Source organism: Poromitra crassiceps (assembly GCF_964638095.1).
Source record: "Poromitra crassiceps genome assembly, chromosome: 15".
NCBI lineage: Eukaryota > Metazoa > Chordata > Actinopteri > Beryciformes > Melamphaidae > Poromitra > Poromitra crassiceps.
Window position 1 is genome coordinate 14,695,290 of NC_139634.1, and position 24,696 is coordinate 14,719,985.

Genomic DNA, 24,696 nt, shown 5'->3' on the forward strand with positions numbered 1-24,696 from the left:
ACACACACACACACACACACACACACACACACACACACACACACACACACACACACACACACACACACACACACACACACACACACACACACACACACACACACACACACACACACACACACACACACACACACACACACACACACACACACACACCGCCCGTTCTCTAATCACCCCAATGTGAGACATTCCCCAGTGGTCCAGAAGAGGTTCTACACTCACACTATCACTCAAATGAAGTATAGGACCACTTTGGAAACAAGAGAGAGTGAGAGAGGGGGGGGGGGGGGGAGAGCATCCTCACATTGCAGGACGAGCTTGACTTTCTCACATCCCTGTCCATAGCGCAGCGCCCTCTCCTCCCCCTCTCTCCCTCACACACACACGCGCGCACACAGACATCACACCACAAGGCGAAGTTGGAAAGCTCTTCGCGCTGCTGTTTTTGTAATGTGTTTTCCTCCGTTAATCCCTCCTCTTCTTCTCCTCTCATCTTCGGCATAATGGATCGATATTCCCGTTAAAGGCTCTCGCCGGAGGTGGGCTCAATATCGACCATTACAAGGGCACAAGGACGGGGGTGAAAAACCGGCTGATCAGACGTGCCCATCATTACGCACTGGCAAAGGCGATCACTTGTTACTGCGCACCGCGACGCACAGAAGGACATATGTGCGCAGCGCACCGTCGGTTGCAGTTAAACTTCACCATCTCTGTCAGATCACAACAGTCATTTGGATACCGCCACAGTGTGGTATTAAATGCCGTCCGTGCGCTATTTGCAAAATTTGGAATTGAACATCAACAAGTGGACTTGCTTCTGCTTTCTTTCATTGGAACATTGAGCTGCATTCAAACGTGGATTTGGCAAATTCGGTTTAACCTCGGTGGGATAAGCTACAGATGTGTTAATATCCTGATTTGAAGGCACCGACCCGCCGCCTTTCCACAGTGCGTCCTCGACGGGGTTGGAGTGGACGGAGCCGGCGACAGCGAGGAATGCGAGGCGGGATTCCGTCTTTTCCAGTTCACCTGCGGGATAAGCGCACAAGAAAGTAGTAGGCTATGTCTTCACCTTAAAACCGTGCGCCATTGTGCTTTTTAAATCCAATTGTTTCAACGTTTTGGGATTCCCTTAACGAAACTAACTGCTCTAGGCTATCTCATTGATATTCTTAGAGGAACTTATATTGTGTCGATCTTTTATAGACTATTTTGTCCATGCCATCATGACACAAACTATCCATGGCATAGTGCACAACCTTGTCGTCAGTCTATTCATATATTTCTAAATATAGAATAGCCTTCGGGACTAGCTACTTCTTCTTCGTCGGGGTCGTTCCAGACAGAGATTTTATGCCCAGACAAACGAGTCAGCTCGTAACCTCTGCGTCTTTTCATCCCTCCAAAGCCGTGCCATGCTGAGGCAGATCCTCCTCAACTCCACCGACTCCCCGGACTTCGACCACCTGGTGCTCATGGCCCAGTCCTCCACGCACGCCCCCGCCTCCCTGAACGCCTCGCACGGCGCCTCGGTGAGCGTGGCCGCCCTGCTCAGACCCGCCGCCACGGGCAGGGAGGGAGGGGGGCTCCGGGAGGGCGAGCTCCACAAGCCGGACCTGGTCACTTACATCGTCATGTGCCTGCTGCTCTTTCTGCTGGTGCTGATCATTGTGTTCTTCATCAACTGCCAGCTGCGGAACTCTTTCTTCGCCTCCATGCCCTACGACAGGTCGCTGAGAGAGGCCCGGACCTCCTACAAGTAGGCCTAAATACCCCCGACCAGGGGTAGGAGGGGGGCCCAGACAGGAGCGGGTCTTTCAGGACTTTGGTGGTGGGACTTTGGACTTTGAATTGCTGCTGCACGTTTTTGGACACATGGAGTTGTTGCCTTTGATGAGTCTTCATGAGTTGTTGCCTTGATGGGTCTTCATATACCCATCGCTGCCTTGGACTAAATAGCCAATGATTCCAGTTAACGTGGCTAGTCAGGGCCTGTCCCAAATTTACATCCATCATCCACCCAAGTATTTTAGACCATGAATGAACCCCCTTTGAGGGTTTTATTTGAGATGTATAGGCTATATGTGGGAAGATAACAGCGGAGAGTTTGAAATAATCAGATGTAGTAGCCTAATGCTAATTATGAAATAATTGTTGAATTACAAAGCTTGCTGACTACATGGAACCCCTCCAAGGACCCCATACGGTCCGCGCGTCGCACTTTAGGATCCACCTGTTTATTAATCTCAATGTAGCCTACTCCCAACTAACGTTATCTGTGAGTTTATTAATCCATCTTGTTGCTTAAAGATTTAACCTGCCGCAACAGTGTTTCTAATGCAGTAGGCTATAGGCCTATAAGATTGTGGGAACAGTTTGCCGTGGCCCTGACAAGCCGCACTCGGTCCTGCCGTGGAAAATGAGCATCATCAGATTCATCACCAAAGGCTATACGTAGGCATATATGTTACCAACCTGGTTGTTGTATATACTTATATTTTGTATGACTGACTGTAGCTAGCTGAACTGTATTGTATTGTGCAATGATTTAGCCAAAAACATGACGTTTTCATTCTCTTGTCCATTGTTAAATTACGGGCTGTAGGCATACATCTTCACATAAAGATAGCCTCAAATCCACTTTCAACTGTCTTTTCAAGTCTTTTCGTCCCGATAACAGTAGACCTGGCTGTTTGTGAATGCTGCTGATGATGGGGAGGAGGGTCAGTCCTTATCAGTGGCGTCATGCCAAAGGTGGCAGCCTTTCGTGCACTTTCACTTTTAATTAACCTCTCCTTAAAGACGGTAATTTCCGGTAGATTGAAGACTAAAGGCTTGCGTCTCGTGACTCGTGCGCGATAAATCAAACTGGTTGTCGGTTTCAGTGCGTCACTGATGCGTAAATCCTCTCCAATCTTTTTCCCAAACATCTCTTTCTCTCAAAACATACCAACACATATATAGATGCGCCTATCGCAGTAATCCTGTGTGTGTGTGTGTGTGTGTGTGTGTGTGTGTGTGTGTGTGTGTGTGTGTGTGTGTGTGTGTGTGTGTGTGTGTGTGTGTGTGTGTGTGTGTGTGTGTGTGTGTGTGTGTGTACAGTGTGCGTGCGTGCGCGTCTGTGAGAGAGCGAGAGAGGACTGATAAATATTGTATTTTAAGTAGGCCTATAGACACCATACCTCGAAACCAAATTGCCCGAGCAGGCTTCCTTGAATTAATTACAGGATGGGCGAATCGACTTCATCTAAGATGTGGAAATCCACTGAGACGATAACACTGATGTGATTGAACTCTGCGGCGCGTAAATATTTTGAGGATCTGAGGAGCACTGGAGTGGGGCATTGATGCAGGGACAGCTGGGGACCGACACTGCCTGGAGAGACTGCATCTAATTACCGACACGTGCGATTTGGAAGACAGCGCGTTAAGAATTTGATCGATTTTTAGTCAGCACAATTGATGCATTTACTTATCTCTTATCTGATTGTAATTTTGATATTCTTGTCTCACCTCCCTCTCCAATAGGCCAGATCACCCTCACCCCGTGCCAATAGCAAACTTATCAGATTGCAAAGAAGTAATTTTAGATAACAGTGCAGAGAATAGCCCCATTACGCACTGCTTTGATAACGTTAACTCCGCTGACCCCTCATCACGCTGCACACTATTGCGCCTGCCGTTTAAATTTTGACCACTTGGTGGCGCCCTAAGACAGATTTTCTGTTCAGACAGTTCGAGCAGAAACAAACGATAAACTTGCCTTTGAAATCTAGGGGCGGGTGGGGTTTTGATTATTAAGTTTGAGACCAACATGACCATTGAACGGGAGGTTCTCTTTGAACGGAATAGTGGCATCAATGTTGGTTCAGGTAAGGAAAGTAGGGACACTCTGACCTAGCCTATATGCTCATTGTGCCACTTGCACATTACACCAAAAATGTATTTCAGTCCCAATAGCTGTTCTTTCCTGTTTTCATTTTGTGAATTGAGATGAGATGTTATCTAGGCTAGCTGTTATATAGCTGTCATTATTTCACATTAGGCTATTATTGTTAACACTCACACAATGAGTCATACAGTGGTAGTCATGGCAGTTTGGAGATATGGTGCAGCAGCTGAGGAGAGAATCTGTAGCCTTTTATGACCCTAACTTCTCATTAGAGTGGTGGTAATTACGCTGGATTGGAGATGGCATATACTCCAAAAAGTGCAAAATTATTAAAGGAACACTCTGCCCATTTTCAACCAGCTTTGTATCATTAGAACATCAGTAGTATATCAGAAAACTGTAAACTGTTTTGAAGTCTGTCATTTAATTTGACAGTTATTGAGTGTTAAAGTGTGGACCAGTGACATCACTGGTCCACACTAACTCAAATTAATAACTCATTAACTGTCAAACTAGATGAATGATGAATAGTTTGACAGTTATTGAGAGTTGATTTGAGTTAATGAGTTATTAATTTGAGTTAGTGTGGACCAGTGATGTCACTGGTCCACACTTTAACACTCAATAACTGTCAAATTAAATGTCACTGGTCCACACTTTAACACTCAATAACTGTCAAATTAAATGACAGACTGTCATTCTGAGGAGAGAATCAAGCTCAACCTTGCTAAGAACCTTGGGGTGATCCTTGACAACCAGCTGTCTTGCTCAGCCAACATAGCTGCGACAGCACGCTCCTGTAGGTTCTCTCTCTACAACATCCGCAAAATCCGTCCCTTTCTCACAAGAGAAGCGACTCAACTCCTGGTCCAGTCTCTTGTCATCTCCCGCCTGGACTACTGCAACGTGCTCCTGGCCGGCCTACCTGCCACCGACATCCGACCGCTTCAGCTCATTCAGAACGCTGCAGCCCGTCTGGTATTCAACCAACCCAAATTCTCTCACGTCACTCCCCTCTTCCAGGACCTCCACTGGCTTCCCATCTCGGCCCGCATCAAATTCAAGACACTGGTACTGGCCTACAGGGCTGTACACCAGTCAGCTCCCCTGTACCTGCAATCTATGGTCAGGTTCCAAACCTCTCAGCGCTCCCTTCGCTCCTCCACCAGTGCAGGTCGCCTCGCCCCTCCTTCGCTACGGGGGCTCAAAAGTCGCTCATCCCGATCTCGACTCTTCTCGTCCCTGGCACCTCAATGGTGGAACGAGCTTCCACCTTCGGTCAGGACAGCTGAATCACTGCCGATCTTTCGGAAAAGACTAAAGACACACCTTTTCAGGTTCCATCTGGCCCCTTCTTGATCTAACTTCGTTCTCTCTCTTTCTAAAAAAAAAAAACTAACCTAAACTTGTACCACTGTTCCTTCAGAAGTTGTAGTTATCATAGACTGTGCTCCATAGTTGATTGCTCTATTGCTGACAAAAATGTGTTATTGTAAGTCGCTTTGGATAAAAGCATCTGCCAAATGACGTAATGTAATGTAATGTAATGTAATGTAATGTAATGTAATGTAATGTTTACAGTTTTTTGATATACTACTGATGTTCTAATGATACAAAGCTGGTTGAAAATTCATTAAAGTTCCTTTAATTATATACATGCATGCCATCACTTTCAGAATTGACTTCACTGTTCACTTTTAAAACATGGATGGTTTGACCTCTGGTTGCCCCCTTATGAGACTGTGTGCAGCCAGATCCCGAGCATCATCTCATTCTCACACACTCAACTCTGTCACATGAGGGTGAGGGTTACATTGTTCTTTTGACATCTGGATTTGGCTTGTGTATGAATGCTCATCCTAGATTATGACCTGAGTGAGTGTGTATGATAATCACACCCTGTATAGCCTACTTGTAAACAGTGTAGGCTGGGGACAGGGAACTCATGATCAAATAAATCTCATTAGGCCTACACATTGTGGCATTTGGATTATTCATATGGAATTAGATTATATGGTTTGTAATGATAGTGTTGTTATACTTATAGAGTTAGTCAGTTAATCTTGTCCTAATTTTGCTGTGTGGACCCCTGACCACAGCAGTCAGATTGGCCAAGCTGTCAGTCAAACCCTCAGGTGGAGCTCGGAGCGCGTGCAGGCCCCTCCCCCACCGCTCCGAAAACACAGACCTGTCAGAACAGGAAGAGTCTACAGGCGAGGACCAGGACGTGCTTGCTGCTCCGCTGTTTGGGGGAAAAGTTCACTCAACTTGTCGCAGTCATGGAAACTAATTTGGGAATTACCGTCGAGCCAAGTTACCAGTGACAACAAAGCGTCACTCGCGTCCCTGTCACCGAAACAACTCGTGGAAGTAGGGACAGGACAACGGAGTTTTCCCCACAGAGAGTTTACACAGCAGACGAGCTAGGCTAGCTAAAGCTAACTTTAGCCGCTGACTACCGCAGCCGCGCGACTCACTTCATGCAGTTTGTGGAGTTTACGGACTCGCGTTGTTATTATTCGGGTTGTGTTCTATGTGAATACTTGCGGAGGTTCGTTTTTTGTCTGTAGTAGAAAGTAGCAACAAGTTGTCTTGCTACTTTTCCCTCCGCGGGTTTGGGGCTCTGCTTTGAATTTCCCTCCATCAGTAACTGAATACAGACGGCTTAGCGAGGGGCTGTTCGGCGTAGTTGGCTAACGTTACCTAAATCATTAGCCACACTGCTAATTGTGGCTAGCCAAGGCACTAGTACTAGTAGCCTATAGGCCCCGGGGAGAACTAGCATTTTTTTTTCTTTCGCTAGTGAAAAGCAACTTCAGAGGAAACTTTGTGCCTGTTGTTTTGAGTTTGAGTATAGGGAAGTTACCGTCACACGGGTTTGTTTGGACACTCAGTTGAAGGAGGAAACTGGTTGAATCATAAGAATGGATTCTCCATACTCGGGGAATTCTGCCTCGGCTGCTGCCCCCAAGAAGGACAAGAAATCAAAGAAGACATATGAGGATGGAGATGGCAAAAAGAAATTTGTGAGTATCCCTGAATCCCTCAGGTTCCAGCTGTTCCTGTGAGCATCTCTAGTTTATCATCTGTTTTGGGTACTAGCTCAACAAGTGGTGCGCACAGCATCATTTGCTCCACTGATGGTTACAGCTCTTTCTCCCACGTTTCATGTGAATATACCATAGATTAGAAGATGCCAAACAATTTGTAATCACTTTAACCCCTTAAAGCCACGCACAGCTGTCAATTAAGATTGACATATTTCTCTGCATTCACGTTTCAGGTTATCTGTTTCGTGAGCATTTGAGGAAGTAGCTGACTTTGCAACTTTGAAGTGTTGCAGCCCTGACAAGTTAACTTATACAGGCAGCTTGTTATCACTTGTCAAATCATGCTTCAAGCTTTTCTTGTCGCCACTCTGCCAAGTCAAGACAGTATTTTTTTGCTTACTTACAGAGAGCATTGATGCATGTATTTTCAAATTTCATGGTATTAGATAAAGTTGGAGGATTTTAATTTGAATTGTCTAAAATGAATGAAGGTACTCTCTTGCTACAGGCATGAGTTTTTCTCCATAGAATGTTCCAGTGCTGAGTTAGTTATGACTCATATGATAGCTGTGTGACATCATGTGTTGTCCACCCAGAGTAACTTGTGTCAGCATGGTGTCTGGATGGGAGGAGAGCACTAGGAGTCATCCTTAGGGATGCATGTCATCAGCCAAGGCAAATGAGGTTGTGTAACTTAACCCCTTGCTTGGCCAGGTCTAGCAACAGCTGAAAACTGATATTGTACACACAAACGGTAACCATAGAGGGGCTCAAGGCACACCTGGCCCACTGACTGCAGCAAACCCATTGCATGCACACACACTTTTCAGAGTTCTTCCAAGTCCTTCATTGAAGGTCCCATTCAGTGACAAATGTTCTAAGCACCCTTGTGCACTCTGCATGACATTTAGCACCCTGCTGGCAGGATTAATCTGAAACACATTAACAGTTTGGCCAGGCTTTGATGATTGAGAGTTTTCTTATTTGCATATCACCTGGCCATGAACCCGGCACGTTTGCAGAAGGGATGGGTAACTATAGTCCGTCTTTGATGACAGGAGCTGCCACATTAGTGCAAACCGTCAGTCTGCACTAGTATGTGGAACACGTGCACATGTCACACACACACACACACACACACACACACACACACACACACACACACACACACACACACACACACACACACACACACACAGTCAGTGAGTAGTGTTTTCACCATGTAACGCTGTCCACACTTAGGATTCAGCTGTTGTGGTTTACTGGCCTGCAAACACATTTCACGACTTCATAGACTTGACGGAGGGCTAGAAAGTGAGAGATGGAAGAAATGTGGTAAATGGTGAATTTCCGACATTACATACAGTAGGGCTGGGCGATATGGTTGAAATTAATATCACAAACAATATTCATAAGGATTTTTCTATATCAATATCTCAATATAGTTCATGTATGCAAAATAATGCAAATAATAACCATACCTCATCTTATGAGAGTTTTTAAGTACAGTTTGCTTGTCATCATCAATTTAAACAGCAGAAATGTGTCAAATCTTCACATCACAAATATGATTCCACTGAAAGCAGAGAAATGATAATATGCAATGATCGCCCAGGCCTAATGTTCATGCTCTTCAAGGTAGGGCTATAAACAAACATGAGTCAGAGACAGAAACCAGTTCTGTAAATATCTGACTGCAGGAGATAACGCAGCATGTGTCAGTGAGTTTTTGAGTCAGTGTGTTGTGCGTTTGTCTGTCTGCATGGAAGTGTGAGTGAGCACGTGTGTGCAGCTAGTATGCCTGCGTAGCATGTGATGGGAGTATGATACGCCCTTGACTTCAGTACACTGCTAACTATGCAACCTCAACCCATTCCTAGCATGTTATTATGCAACACACTCACACAGACTCGGATGCATTCACTTAACTCATTCACAGCCAAGGTCAGAGAGAGGTTAAGGGTCCTTTGTGATGAAATCATGTATGTTGTTCTTGATCTATGACGTCATATTTCTCCCATATCTCTGCCATTTTCAAACATCTCAGTAATGATTACACGACAAGCATGGTGTCAGTATCATCTGTGTGTGTGTGTGTGTGTGTGTGTGGGGGGGGGGGGGTTCTGTATCTCCAGTCTGCTTGTGTTTTGGCATCCCAACCCGACATTACCCCTGCGTGAACCTCTCCAATGTGTTCTCTGGGATTTGGTGCAGTGTGGGTGGGGTATGATATGTTAGTTATGGGGTCTGGTCTCAGGTCCAGTCACCATCACAGTTCCGGAGGCAATTGCAGTCCAGTAAAAATATTTACATTTTCTCGTGGGCGGGGGGGAAGGGGGGAGGGGGTGCGTTGGGGGGGGTAAACATTGCTCGAATGTTCATAATAAACAGCGCAAGTGTCACACACAATTTGGATATTGACCTTAAATGTAATTAACATAATTAACGGTTTCAAATGGCTCTTAAATACATGCAATACTTTTTTCTGACAATGTTTTAACCTTATAGATTAAATTGCTGTGAGTGTTTTCTTACTTATAGACTAGTTGACTAGTCAGAAAAAAATAGACTAGTTGTCAGGGAACTTAGTTGCCACCTGCATCCCTAGCTGTATAAATCCTTCCCGAGTCATGCTCACAGACACACTGCCTATTGGGCGATGTCAACCAAATAGGTATTGTGATGTTTCCAGTTTCCAGAACATCGCGATCGACAATGACATCGTGGACATCATGGCCTGGGGGAGAAACCGAGAGTAATGCATGGGTCCCTTACATCACCTCACAATTTGGTTTTCACCTTGAGAAACATGTCAGAGAGCCAAATCATGAATAAATAAATACATTATATATCTTTATATATAATAAATGATATATTTCGATCCTAACCCCAAAATTAAAATGGAACTTTGGAACAGAATTTGGAAAAAATAAAACTGATTTCATATGGCCCTACCTAACGTCAATCCCTATAATGATGTCTCTACCACTGGCCTCCCCCACAGTTGCTCACTGTACTGTTCCCCCACTGTGTGCGTGTAACCTGTACTTATGTCCCACAGGAATGCTTTACATGATTCAGTGCCCTCTTTGTAGTAGAGCAGAGTGTGATCCATGTAGCCTTGTTTGAAGCCATTCATTTGAGCCGTACCCCCTGAAGCGCTATCCGTGTTCTTCAGGCCCACAGAGACAGTGGGGATCAGCATCCATGTAGCCTGTTGACTAGCTCCTTTCGTAACTGTCCACATATGATTTCATCATCTGCCGTCTAACAGTTCCTTATCCGTACATAGACATCCCTGCGACTCTCGCTCTCAAGCTGTCTAAATCAGCGATACGCACCTATTTACAAGTGTCACAGAAACATTTCAAAGCCACCTGACAAATGGTTGTCAAAAGTAGTTGTTAATCGATGGATTCATCGGTAGAATACTCGATTACTAAAATTATCGATAGCTGCAGGCCTACTTTAGACACTTGTTTGGGATGCTGCATGGGGAATATTGCAGATGACAGTTTGTGACTGTGGTACGTCTTGTTGAGCGTGAGGTTATCTGTTGTTTAGGTGAAAGGTTTGCTGAATGCTCACAGGCTCATAAAGACTAGTTCTGACTGGGGAATCTGGTTGACTCCAGTGCATTCCACTGTGCTGCCCTGAAATGGACAGCAACTTTCATTCAAGTCACTCCAGTGAGCAGCTCCTCACAGTAATTGTCTTTAAATAGCATACTTTTTTACTTTGTGTGTGTGTGTGTGTGTGGGTGGGTGGGTTGGTGTGTTGGTAGGTTGGTTTGGTTAATTGGGCATATGTGTTAAGCACAGCTGAGCATGGAGCTCTTTATCATGAAAGGCTTGATCAGCAGCACAGATTGTGCACCTGCCTTCAAGCAAAAAAAATCATGTGCCTTCATGTTCCTGTGTACACTAGTAGTAGTACTAGTGCACTAGTACACAACTACTTCCTGTGGCAACCACCTGAGCAAATGCTTATATAATTTCTTTTAATATTTTTTATTATTATTATTTCCTGATTTCCCCCCATCTTCTCCCCAATTGTACTTGGCCAATTTCCCCCCTGCTGCCCCGGTCACTGCTCCACCTTCCGCCGATCTGGGGAGAGCTGTAGTCAACTAGCACCATGCTTCCTCCATCACATGATGTGCAGTTGCCAGCCACTTCTTTTCATCTGACAGCGGGGAGGTTCGCCGGCAGGACGTAGCACGCGGGAGGATCACGCTAGGGATGCACGATATGGATTTTTTTTAGTCGATACAATAACCGTTAAATATCTGCTTCTCGTGGCCGATAACCGATACGATATTCCGATAATTATTATAATTAAAAAATATATAATTATAAAAAAAAAAAGTTCTTAACCTGTATTTTATGCACACCTGGGGTAAAAAAAAAGAAGACAAAATGCAGAGCTCTGACCTAACCAAATCTAACTGACATCACTACTGTGAACACAAAACAAAGAACACTTCTGATATAATATGGTTGTTTTAGTAAAGTGTATTAGTAAAGTGTATCACTCAATTATAGTCAATACAAAAAATAAAGGCTTTTTTAGAACCAAACGCTGCTGCTTAGTCTGCAGATAAAACACAATGACAAAAGGCATAGTAATTTAGACTCTTTGTCATGGTAAATGGTAAATGGCCTGCATTTATATAGCGCTTTTATCCAAAGCGCTTTACAATCAGTAGGTACATTCACCCATTCATACACCGATGGTGGCAAGCTGCCACACCATCAGGAGCAATTTGGGGTTCAGTATCTTGCCCAAGGACACTTTGACATGCAGACTGGAGGAGCTGGGAATCGAACCACCAACCTCTTTCATCCAAAGCGATTAGTGACGACCCGCTCTACCTCCTGAGCTACAGCCGCCCTGTCATGTTACTGATCTGTTCGAATTTTGCATTGGGGCCAGTTCTCAGTGAATGGGGCAGGCATGGAAAATTCCACTATAAACCATCATCTGTCTCGTTTAACTTTTTACTGAAAAATGCTGCCACCAGATGAAAGAAAAGACACTATTACCGCTTTCAGACAGACTGGTTCTGGCTCTGGCTCCGTTCTGGAGTCTCAGAACCATGGTGCTTTCTGGCGAACACCAGTTTAAGCGGAACCAAAGTGGGAGGACATTATTCGGTAGTCCTTCTTAATTTTTTTAAAAAAGTTTATTAATTATTTGGTCTGGCGTTCGAGTGAACCCAGCCTTGGCCCTCTCTTCTGCAAGTTCGGCATATGACTTGCTCTTTCTTGTACTGCTTTCTAGCTTATCTTGAGATGCGGTAGATGCCCAAATCGCCACTAAACATTTGGTTTCCTCAGGAGACCACTGCAAATTATTTTTCTCTGTGTTGTCACTGCCTTCTTCTCCTTCCTGCTCGTTTTCACAGCCTAGAATGAGACACGCCCACTGATTATGTCACGGTTCCCAAGGAAAACCAACTATTTTTTGGTTCCGCTGAGAACCAACTTTTCAGGTTCCGAACCAATTATTTTTTCGGTCTGAACGCGCCGGCCAGTTCAGATTAGGGTTCTGGAACCGGAACCGGCACGGAGCCCTGCCGGTGTGAAAGCCCTATATGTGATGTTGACTGATGTTTTTTTAATATAATGTGTGCATTTGTTTTCCTTATTTTTGGTCTCCAAACAGATCATGGCCTCTGTCCAGCAGCTGCATATAGCTAACGTTAGCTCAACTCCAAAGTCCCTGTTTGGTTTATAGTAGGACTAGCTCCCGGTTAGCTTAATAACGTTAGCAGATTGTTTTTAGAGTTAAAGACACAATCTCTGGACGTTTAATTTCAGGTAAACAGGTTTCTATTAGTTTCTATATGGTTTACGTCAGCTCTGTGAGTATGAAGTGCTTTGAATGTGGGGCTGTTTGATCACAACAAGCAGGTTGTCTGCCGAGCGGGGAGCCTGAGTGTAGGCAGCGCTAGCTGAGTTAACACTCACTAGCCACAACACCCAGTTCCCTTCCGCCCCAAACAGGCGCCCCAACTGAATGGAGGTGCTAGTGCAGCGACCAGAACACATACCCCTAATCTGGCTTTCCATCTGCAGACACAGCCAATCGTGCCTGTATAGATGCCCGACCAAGCCGGAGGTAACACTGGGGTTGTGAACCTGCGATCCTCGCGTTGGTAGGCAGGGAACCTACTGCTACACTGCCCGGACTGTGCTGTGCCGCATTTTCCACCGGTCTGCATTTTACTCTCCAGTTGCATAGTCTGTGTCAACTATCACTAGCTTAATGCTTTCACTTTAATCTTTTGTGCTTTTGTGTAGAGTGGGTATCATTCACCCTCTTTCCCTACATGTCTCTCTCTCTCTCTCTCTTTCTCACGCATGCACGCACACACAGGCACACACACACCGTCTCCCGTTCTATCCATCTCAGGGGAAGAAGAGCAGACTGTGTGAAACTGGAGTGGTTGATGGCCTGCTAGTGGCCTGGGCCTCTTGGCTCAGAGTGAATGGGAGGATTTCAGAGCGGGGCGAGAGAGGGAGAGCGAGTTAGCTAAGCCAGTGAATCAAAGAGTGGCCTGGGGTCTGGAGGAGGCAGAGAGAGAGAGTGTGGCAGAAAGAGAGGGAAGAGAGCGAGAGAGTGACAGAATCTTGAGGAGGCAAGCCAGAAAACAGAGAGATGCAGATTAGGAGATTCCCCTTTGGATTAAGAAAGACCACATGGGCACGAGTGGTGAGACAGACAGGGATAACAACACGATATAGACAGACAGTGTGATACATGCTGTGTGATAGTAGTGATAAGCATAGTAGGCATATAGACGGACCTCTATGCTATTTTATGCTGAAAGATATCCAAACGAGTTTTTCTTGTAAACAACTAATTTTGTATCGATTAGGGATGCACGATATGGATTTTGTTTTCAGCTGATACGATAACCGATAATAATTTCACATTTTGTATTTTAAAAATAAGTTCTTAACCTCCAGCCTCAAGTAATTTATTCCCTATTCAGACACCAGTAATTACTAGCTAAATCAAACAATGACACTAAAGCCATTTCCACACATGAAGTCTGGACCATGCCCGGTAAATCAGGCCAGGGTATTTACCGGTCTTATTCTTCTAGACATGAGGGATCGTTCTTTATAAACATAAGGAAACGGTCTGTGTTGGATGGGGCATTATGTGTACGATTAAACTTTTACTTGTTTACTCACCAATTTGGCTCTCTTCCAAATAATCCAGCCACATAACTACGTCCATTCATGAAATTATTAAATAGCACGGGGACATTAATGGTTTGTAAAGTGCCATTTAATGGTGGTAATGTTCCGTGCTCGCGGAAACGCGCTCATAGTGGATAATTGCTGCTAAACATGCAGGCCGACCCGGGCGGTTAGCGTCTGGGAATGTTCAGGAATTCACTGCATGTTTACAAATGGCTTAATAATCTTCCACAGGTAAGTAATGATTAGGCTAACGTACAATACGTCGTGGCCTCTGGTTCCTCTCTGTGGCCTACAGGTGGAAGGAGCGGCTGGCGGCTCAGCTGAACACTGTCTGGTTTGCTCTGAAGCCTGTTCTGACTGGATATGAGAGCCGAGTTGTGTAATAAAACTGCTGCTGGCCTATTTGTCAGGGCAGGCACACAGAGGAATGCAGAGTCACTACGGCACTCAAATACCATCGTTAGAGTGGAATCTCACCTCCACTTTGGGTGCTAGCTTCATTCACACCGGTCTTTTGCGGTCCCATTTTAGGTTTCTTTTTTAAAATATAATTGATTGCATTTATGTAACGCCTTTTTCTAGATATACTCAAAGCGCTTCACATATCATTCCTCCTTTTCTCTATCCCCTTGTCATCTAGTAATAAGAGGGTTGGTCAGCTTGAGGCCAGGACCTAGACCCCAAATCTTTGTTTGTGGGCAAAATAATGACACAATTAGATATTATTTTCCAAAATAGTTCAGCCCTAATGTGTACGTGCATGCTGCCATCCATGTGTTGTAGATTGTGATGAAGCTTGCTTGTAGCCCCAGTGTTTGAATAAGTGCCCGACCTGTGTGTGCATATGGTGCTCTGAGCTAATGAATATTGACCACATATTGGGGCGGCTGTAGCTCAGGAGGTAGAGCGGGTCGTCCACTAATCGCTTTGGCTAAAAGAGGTCGGTGGTTTGATTCCCGGCTCCTCCAGTCTGCATGTTGAAGTGTCCTTGGGCAAGACACCGAACCCCAAATTGCTCCCATTGGTGTGCCAGCACCCTGCGTGGTAGCCTGCCGCCATCGGTGTGTGAATGGGTGAATGTACTGTAAAGCGCTTTGGATAAAAGCGCTATATAAATGCAGGCCATTTACCATATGCAGAGGAAACAACAGTTTCACCTGCTCAGATGTTTAAGACTGTCTCTGGGCGTAAAGTCTGCTCAGTTATCGGTCAATGAATAAATAGGCTAGTCAGACATAGGGATGCAACGATTATACATTTTTATGCACGATTATAGTCTGAGAAAAAAACATGGTTGCGCGATTATTGTTATTATGGACGTATAAAAATCATGAACATTCTTTAAATAGCGGTGTTATTGTATTTTCCCCACAATTTTTTACAGTTGCTGCCTTTCGGAAAACAAATAATACAGTCCACATTAATAAATAAAAATAAACAACCTCTGACTGTATCTCTCTTTGGAATGAAATATCAGCTACCTCTTTTGTTTAAACATTCATGTATTTCCCTTTGGAACAAAACATACCGTAGTCGAAGGCTGCAGGATCTGTCTGCAAGATGAACTACCGGTATATTACTTTTTGTCCAGTTTGTGTATTTTTTTCTTTAGGGGAAATATAACGAATGTGGGTAATATACTTTAGTGTTCTCATCAACTGTCATCCATGCCTTTTAGTTTTATTATTATTAATCTTTAATCATCTAATGTTATTTTGCTCAGTTACTTAGTGCATTGAACACTTCACTAGGTCCGCGTGTAAAGCTGAATGGTGATCATGCAGATGTTGAAGTAGGTTAAGGTGTTGGAGCTGCGACTGCTTTTCGGCAGGTTTTGCAGATTGGAGAGCCGTCATCTTGGTCGTGTTTTCTGTAGCCGAAATGCTCCCACACTGACGACTTCAGACGTTTTTTTGGGGTGGAAAGAGATCGCCTGGTTCTGGTCTATCTGCCATTGTTTACCGTTAGCTACTGTATGTACTAGGGATGGGCGCGAGTACTCGGGTACTCGAGCACTCGTTCATAACCTCAGTATTCGAGTAACGTTTCTGCTGTTCGGGTACTCGCCCCACTCCCCACCCCTTTAAAAATGGTCTAAGATCTACGCACGCATCGTCATGTGGATCTGGCAGCATGAACTGCACGGGCGTAAAGTCAGCCAGAATGTACAAGTACGTCATCCGCTTTGTTGCTTTCAAAATAAAACGCTTATTGTAACGTAACCTTATTTATTTTGAGTAATGCGTTACAGCCACAGTTTCACGCCATATAACATCACGAGTATTTTGATACAAGGGTTGCTGCTTCATTCATTGAAATACTTTTTCTCCTCCAACGTGCATCAATAATAGAGCTGTCGAAAATAATCGATTCAGAGATGCATCGCGATGCTTAATAGGACGATTCTGAATCGATTAACAAATATCAAAAATCGATTATTTAAATTTTTTTTTTTTTTTTTTTTTTTTTTTTTTTTTTTAATTTTTTTTTTATTTATTCGTTTATTTGTCAGGGACAATGCAAGAATCATTGTAACAAGTTACAAGAACATGAAACATATGCGATGCATATAGGATATCTAGCCAAGGCTAATTTGCAATCCCTGTCCCTGGGTAGGCTTTTCTAATAAAAAACATAATCTAAACAAAGTGCAAACATAAAAATTGTGACACGATCATACAAAATTTACAGTAAAATTATGCTACTACATCATACAAGATTTACAGTAGAATTACACCACTACATCAGTAATCAATGGTCGCAGGTTTGATTTTGCTTCAGCCAGTGTTTCACCTTTTCATTAAAGCTTTTCAGATTAGTTTGCATTTTTATTTCTGTTGGTAGGGAATTCCACATGTGTATCCCTTTTACTGAAAAGGATGACTGACCGAAGGTAGTTTTGCGTTGGGCCACTCTACAATTGCCATTCGCTGATCCCCTTGTGGCAATTCTATTGCTGTTTATTTTTGTGACATATGGTGAAAGTACGGCTGGGACGAGATTATTCACACATTTAAAAATCAACTTGACAAATGAAAACTTAATGAAGCTGTCAAAACTGAGCAGCTTGTACTTGTGTAGAATTTTACAGTGATGCCATTTCATTTGTTTTCGATCCATTATTTTCAGTGCCTGTTTGTACAGTGATGTGACAGGTTTGACAGTTGCCTGTGAAGCCTGGGCCCATACAGTTAATAATCAAATAAAATAGAATGTAAGTACATGCAGTTGTTTATTTTAATTATGGATCATAATACAATGCAATTCCAAATGCACTTTTATTTTAAAAGTAGCCACACAGTGAGAAAAAAGAAAGTGAGAAAAAATAAATCATGTATTGCGGAAAAAGTGATGCCTCGATTTAAGATGCATCGTGATGCATCGAGATGCATCGGAGATGCATCGAGATGCATCGTATAATCGAATCGAATCGAATCGTTGACTTGTATAATCGAATCGTATCGAATCGTGAGATCAGTGAAGATGCACAGCTCTAATCAATAAGCTATTTACTTTTGTTTAAGTAACATTATTTTGAAAGTTTTAACCGGAAGTTTTCCAGCTCATCCCGAAAATGGTGGCTGGAAATATTCTCCCGAATGAGACGCACGCTTCTTCATAGCGCATGCCCGATAAAACTCATTCAAAACATTGCACTACACTGTCGTTTCCCATAACGTTAGTCACAAGAAATGTGGAGAAATAATCACTTTTTGGGAGACAATCAGCTGCAGCTGTAACGTTAATCACACTGGTCAGTTTTCACTTTTTGGAGGAACACCGGACCTTGTAATCCGTGGATTTACGTTAATGTAACAGTGATCATAAAGTAAAATGGATGATATTGGACAATAACCTGACATTGCTGGACAATGGACATGGAAATGCCTTCGCTTGTTTCACAACGTGTCTGCTCCAAAGCGCTAATGCCATCCATCCAACCATCGGAGATAGGCTACTGTCTGAGGTAGGCTTTAGATGTTAGCTTAGCGTCACCCAATATCAGTCAGTTCCTCTCCTGACAAAAAATGCTCCAGGTAGCGCTTTTTCCATGCAAAAATGCAAACGTAATGTGTGAACACCCCCCCACACAGCAGATTACCCCTGCTCAGTCATTACCATAGTAATCACACAGACCCCCCCCCCCCCGCGCGAGTGCTCGAGCACTCGTTCATAATAGAAGGAGAGTACTCGAGTATTTAAATTGCTTAAAATGCCCATCCCTAGTATGTACTATGTAGCGTAGCCACTAGCCATGGACGTTAGCTCCTCCAACATGAATATAACTTCCGAGTCCTGTGAGCTGTGACCACGTCGCCTACACGAACAGTGGTCCCGTCTATCTTAATTTGTTTACTTAACTGAGATCGGTGTAACGTAATGTTAGACAGACTGCAGTTATCTGTCTCTTGTCTTACTGGGACCACTTGAAGGAGCTTTGTGTGATACGCCCACTTAACTCATTGAGTGCCAGCCACTTTTGGAAAACGGATGCTCCCAGTGCCAGCCCTTTCAGAGCGTTTTCAGTGATAACTCAAGACCCACAGAATATTGTGTGATATTACTATGTAAACACCGAACACGCCCAAAGAACGATGAGACTCTCTTGTATCATCAGCAAAAAAAAGTTTATTGATATCATTTTCCGTTCTTTAGTTATCAGCCGGAGAAGATAGGTTGATTTCACCAAAAACAGACGTTTCAAACTAGAAGCTGAGATAATGAGCCTTTTGTGAAATGAAGCATTTCAAGCAAATCACTGACTCTGAAGCTAATATTTTCTGACCTGAAACATCTGAACGGTAATTTCCTTCAATAAAACAGCACCCCCACCCCCCTCAACTGCAAACTCCTCCTCCATGGGAGTGTCTCTGGTGGCTCAGCTCGCTCTGCTGCGTGTGTCAGGCGAGTCTCTGCTGCCTGCGGATCCACGTTCGGATGGCGGCCGCTCGTCGGGGGAGTCTGGATCGGGCTCGCTGAGTTCGTCTGTGTTTCTGGGGTTTCGGTTGTGAGCTGGGATGAAGCTGCGTCCGATTTTGGGCTTTCTGCTGCGCGTTTCAAAGTGCGCTGCACCCAGAGTCTATTTTCGGAGCGCTCCGCCTTGTGTGCCGGCTCCCAGCGCGACACCGAAAAGCCAAACCATTCTCATGAGAATGGTTTGGCTTTGGTTTTCTTTTCTGGCGGCTAATCGTGTGGAGAAACTATCGCAGCAGAGACAGAGGGGCTCAGTTGTGGGAGCGGATTGGCTGCTGTTCGCAGCTAACGTTAGCTCCAGCCAGAGCAATCTGTGCCGCTCTGGCTCCAGCATGCATCGGTTTACGTTTCATCACGGCTTTTTCTGCTGTTTTTCCTCACCTTTCTCAAATCTGGAGAGCACTGTCGCCACCTAATGGGTCCGTAAAATAGCTTATACACCTTCAAAATCACCCATACTTTCACAGGAGATGCATCAGGCTTTGATCCACGTCCCACCGTCAAAAAACGCAATTGACGTCTTTAGACGTCATTGGCACTCTACGTTACTATTTGAATTGGCACTCAATGAGTTAATATGCCGTCTTGAAACGAAGCGAGAGAGACGAGACACACAGAGCTTCATTCCGTTCCTCTCATTCTGGCTGCAGGTTGCACCGCACAACATTTTAAACTGACAAACTGTTGTGAGAGCAAAACACTCAGTGTAGCTGAGCCTCTGCGGTTATATAACCGTGACGTTTTAAATTGCGGTTAAGAGTGAAACTGGTTAACCGCTGCATCCCTATTTCACTTGTAGGTGCTCTCAGGTCTTTGGCTTAAAATAAACTGCTGCCTTTGCCAATTCCGGCAATTAAAGACATCTGGGTGTTTGTTTTTGCCCAGCAGTGTTTATCTGGCCTTGAGGGAGAAGGCACGATTCTTGCAAAATATGACATTTGATTTGCATTCACACTGAACTTTTGTTTGTTTGGACTGTATGAAGCATCTCTTCTTATTTATAGCTGCATTTTGTCCACTGTTGAATCGTACTTCTGCTTTAGTTGCAACTTGTGTACACACACACACACACACACACACACACACACACACACACACACACACACACACACACACACACATGGACACACGCGTCAATGTTCTGCAATATTTTTTCTCCCAATTCTTAGGGTTGTGACAGGAAGTTATGTAAAAATAGCAAACAGGATGCTGCATTATTCTTCCCCATTTAACTGACCCTTCTCTCCCTCCTTCCCTCCTTCCCAACCATTGTGCCTGGAGGTACCAGTGTGGCGAGTAGCCTACATCTGTTGTATACACTCACACACACCCTTCTCTTGGGGTCTGGAGGCCTGCATGATGATGTGTTATCCTGGAACAACACAGAACAGGCTCTTATCAGTGGAGGTTAATGGACAGGCTTGACACATCGCAGAGCCTGGAGAGGGGTCCATAGGCTGCCATACGTCATCTGGCAGCATACATACACTGACAGCAATGTTCTCTTGTTTGTTTTATGAAGGCAGTGAAAGCATTAGCAGGGCATACAGGTCGACATGCCAATAATTGTTTGTGATTTTGAGATGTATGCTATTTTAGGAATTCTGCATGGCTGGCACCAGAACTGCACAGTAACTTTTAAGGACATCAGGAACACTCACCTCTGGTTTGATGTAGTTGAAGTGCAGGCTCTTAGAAAGTTACAGTAGTAATTTGAAAGTAGTAGTAGCTAATGGTCACATGGCGACCATTTCAGATTGAATTTATGAACGCATCCATAGCGAAACAATCAGCTGACTAATGGTTACTTGAATAATTATTCTTCATTTAATTGCATTACCTCGTTAACTCCGTGGCTGTAACATAATCAGATAACTGAGAACAATCAGGTAACTGTCAATAATCTGATTTCCGTGTTTACATGCACTTTAGTAAATGGCGGGAACTCACCTCAAAGTGCGTGAATGGACATAGCTGAATAAAACTGATGATTCAGCAGAAAGCTAAGCTAGGTGTGTGTCCACTGGCTGGACGCTTGGCTACCAAAGCATTGTTGCACAAGCTGTCTCAAAGTATCAGATTATATGCTGCTGCAAAATCAGCTGTGTTCTCGGTTACTGCATCACTGATTAACTTCCTTCTCTGGTACTTGTGAAGGCCAAGCCTATTAGCCCTGCACTTGGGATGATATTTAGGTAGCTGATACTGAAAGGCTGTGGCCTAATCATATGGCCTTTACCATAGCTTACAGAAGGATGATGAAGTTCTTTTTAGCTTACAGGGTAGCCTACATTTCCCTCTACAGTGAGCCAGGCTGTTCTGCAGATTCATTGCACATGCTTCTAATCACAATATTACTTTCACATCATGCTCTGCTGTCTTAAAGCTTGTTGCACTTCTGATTAGTAAGGGCCTTCAGATGAAAAGTATACCTTTATGGCTAAATCTGGCACATTCACATGATGGACTAGGTGCTCATGTTAATTAATGTGAATTGTCTCCTTTAAAAAAAAAGAAACAAACATAAATGTAAACCGCTGTCATCATCTTACCGATGTGCAGGTGATTGTGTGTTTATGTGCTTGAAAAGGTGGCTGACCTAAACTTAAACTTAAATACAATTGATATGTCAACAAATATACAGCAATGAATTAACAGTCAATCAATTTATATAAATATGTGACCATGTCAGAGTGTCTCCTGCCTGAGACAGTGACAGGCTGAGACATTTTGCTGCAGTACTGGCTAGGGCTGTCAATCTCCCTCTATAATCAAATTCGAATTTCAGTGCTTTATACATTTTAATATTCGAATTATATTCGAATATTTTAATTAATTTTTTAATTGAATTTAAAAAAAATTTTTTTTTTTTTTTTTTTGGTCTGAGTGAATTGTTGTCTTCTCTTATGTTGTGTTCTGATTCTAAATATAGCTGAATCTTTGGGTTTGACCAAGTAAAACTTTTTCTAAGCATTTTACCAAATGTAGATGGAAAAGTGAATGGTGGATGAATATTCAAAATAATATTAGGCTTATCACAAATAGTCCAGCAATGATGTTTATTTAAGAAAACATGTTCCTTGTACAATGTACATACATTCATTGCATTAGAAAATAGGTCAGATAACCAGAGCTTAGTTAATATTCATCAGTGATGTATTGGTGCTGTCTGAAATGCTAAAATAAAATAATTGATAATAAAAAAAGACACAGCCTTTGTTTGAGCTCCTTATCAATAAACAAATAAGTAAACTTTGCCAAAACAACAATGAGCCATGAACAACAAAAAAATCAGTCACGTATTGCACTTAAGAGCTACAGGTAGGTTTACATCAGTATAGCAGCTTCAACAGTCAACTTCAGTTAACACTCTTTTCTTCAAGTATGTTGTCAGAACTTGTCACTGTTCTAGTGTTCTAAAAAAAAAAAAAAAAAAATTTTTTTTTTTTTTAAATAAAAAAATATTCGTTTTAAAAAAATAATAATAATCGAATTTCGTTCATAATTATTAAATTCGAATAATATTCGAATATCAAAATTCGTTTCAACAGCCCTAGTACTGGCTAACTCTCTCCTAGAAGTTATTGGTATTTTTTCATTTGTTGGGAGGTTTTCAAAATCTGTGCCTATTGTTTTGAATGTGCGGAGGTAATAGTTTGAACAGTGCAAGTCAAGAGGGATTGCGCTCTGTCTCTACCTCTGCCTATGAGCAGAGTCAACGCAGCTTTTGACTGCGTGTGTGCGTGTGCACGAGTGTGTGTGTGTGTCTTACCTCTGTTGTGTGTGGGGCTTAGTTAGGATTACCGTGTCAGTCCTCCAGTGTGTAACGCTCCACAGTTTCCCCCTGACAGATTACAGCTAATCTCGCACTGCGCGGTGCATCTCAATGTTCTGCACGTCGACAACCTGTCACTCTCACAACCGTATGTGTGTGGAGGACACCAATTTACAGTGTGCCTATTGCTTTGGATGCATTGGTGGAAGACAGATTAAGCCATCCAAGATTGTAAAAGCATGTCAAATTGTGTTCACACACACGTGCACTTGGCGTTGATCATAGGAAACTAAGCATAATCAGGGATCTGTCATTAGCATTAGCATCTCACATTAATACTAAGCTAATGTGAGATGACATACAGCCAAGGCCTTAGTTAGTGGCCGCTGATCCTCTGACTCTTGTATGCTGGAGCCCAGTCAGGCAGGCCACATGCTAGCTAGAGGGTCTAGTTAGTATGTTACATGGATAGGTTTGTGATGTTTCACAGCAGTAGAGGAGTTTTTGTGCTGATACTTCAAAGTTTATGAATGGTGCACCACCAGTCCAGTCAGTGTTTTTAAAAATAAATTATTTTTAAAAAGTCTATTACCTGGATTGGAATTTAGTGTGGAGCAAGGGCAAAAGTGCCTGTGGGAAATCTCAGAAATGCCTCTAAAAACCGTGATCTAGGGGCAAAAATTGCCCGCAAGATTTCGATCATTTTATTTTCAGAGAAGTTGCGGATTTCCTCCTTACTTTACATGCGACGCAGAAAATAAACAAACATGTTTCTCTGCCATCACACTGGACATCAACACTAGCGGGGAGACTACGGTACTCAGTACTCACACTCCTGCAAATATACAGTAATGTTATGCGTAACCTAGGGTTGTCCCGATCCGATCACGTGATCGGAAATCGGGGCCGATCACGTGATTTTCAACTGATCCGGAATCGGGGGGAAGAGATCGGATTTTTATGTATAAAAACGTCACAAAACAAATATGGCAATTCTCACATTTCAGTCATCCAAATAAACCACCTGTCATTTATTTTATCATTGCAATTTGTCATATTCATCGTAAACACGAGCCCTCTTGCGCAGCAACACACGCAGTTTTAACTTTAGTAGTGGGGAGTGAGCATTGATAAGAAGCGACAACTAATCCAGTGCAACAGCGCACAAGAGATCGGCCATTTTGGGGCGCAACAAACCTCTCTGTGCTATTGTCCTGTTGTCTGCGGCGCCACAATGGCCACGGTTCTCTTGTGAATTGTCGCTTCTTTCCTTCCATACTCTTTGTTTAGTGTTCGACTAGCCACACATCAGAACGCGATAAAACATACAAAAACACATGTCCAATCATAACTAGATGGTCGCACAGTGGCTAAAACAGAAACAAGACGTAACGTTAGTTAGGGATCATGATTAAACTTACCTAGGAGTCAGACTAGGAAGAAAAGCCAGAAGTGTTCTGCACTGCCTGCATCATCAGTAAAGTTCCCATAACGAACATGTATCTTTTTGTTGTCCGCGTTCCGTCTGTCTTGTGAATAAAATCTGTCCTCCATGTTGTCAGAAGAAGTGGCCGGACTGCACTCGTCTCCCAGATAAAGTTTCAATCATTTTAATCCACACTGACTGTCCTCAGTGACTCTCCATGTTGTCTCACTTGTAAACAGAGCTTTGCACCCCGCCCCCATCTAGCAAGCATGCTTCATTCTGATGTGGCTCATTGGCCGAAACTCGAAACAAAAGCAGACAGCCGTGAAACGCCGCATGCAAATGAATACCAGCCGTGT

At 43.5% G+C, this 24,696-nt stretch overlaps 2 protein-coding genes across 2 annotated transcripts in view; both read left to right on the forward strand.

Moving 5' to 3' along the window:
• Window positions 1-1,418: 1,418 nt before the first annotated feature.
• smim32 (small integral membrane protein 32) lies at window positions 1,419-1,766 on the forward strand (the record flags this gene model as incomplete). Its single annotated transcript, XM_083652128.1, has 1 exon — window positions 1,419-1,766. The coding sequence occupies one exon, from the start codon at window positions 1,419-1,421 to the stop codon at window positions 1,764-1,766; it is 348 nt and encodes a 115-aa protein (XP_083508254.1).
• A 4,362-nt stretch (window positions 1,767-6,128) lies between these two features.
• Window positions 6,129-24,696, forward strand: part of diaph1 (diaphanous related formin 1) — a gene marked incomplete at its 3' end in the record, with an annotated part of 107,208 nt that continues 88,640 nt past the window's right edge. The window contains exon 1 of the mRNA XM_083651751.1: window positions 6,129-6,921. Coding sequence (XP_083507877.1) covers window positions 6,820-6,921 — 102 coding nt within the window. The 5' untranslated portion in view covers window positions 6,129-6,819. The remainder of the gene's footprint in view (window positions 6,922-24,696) is intronic.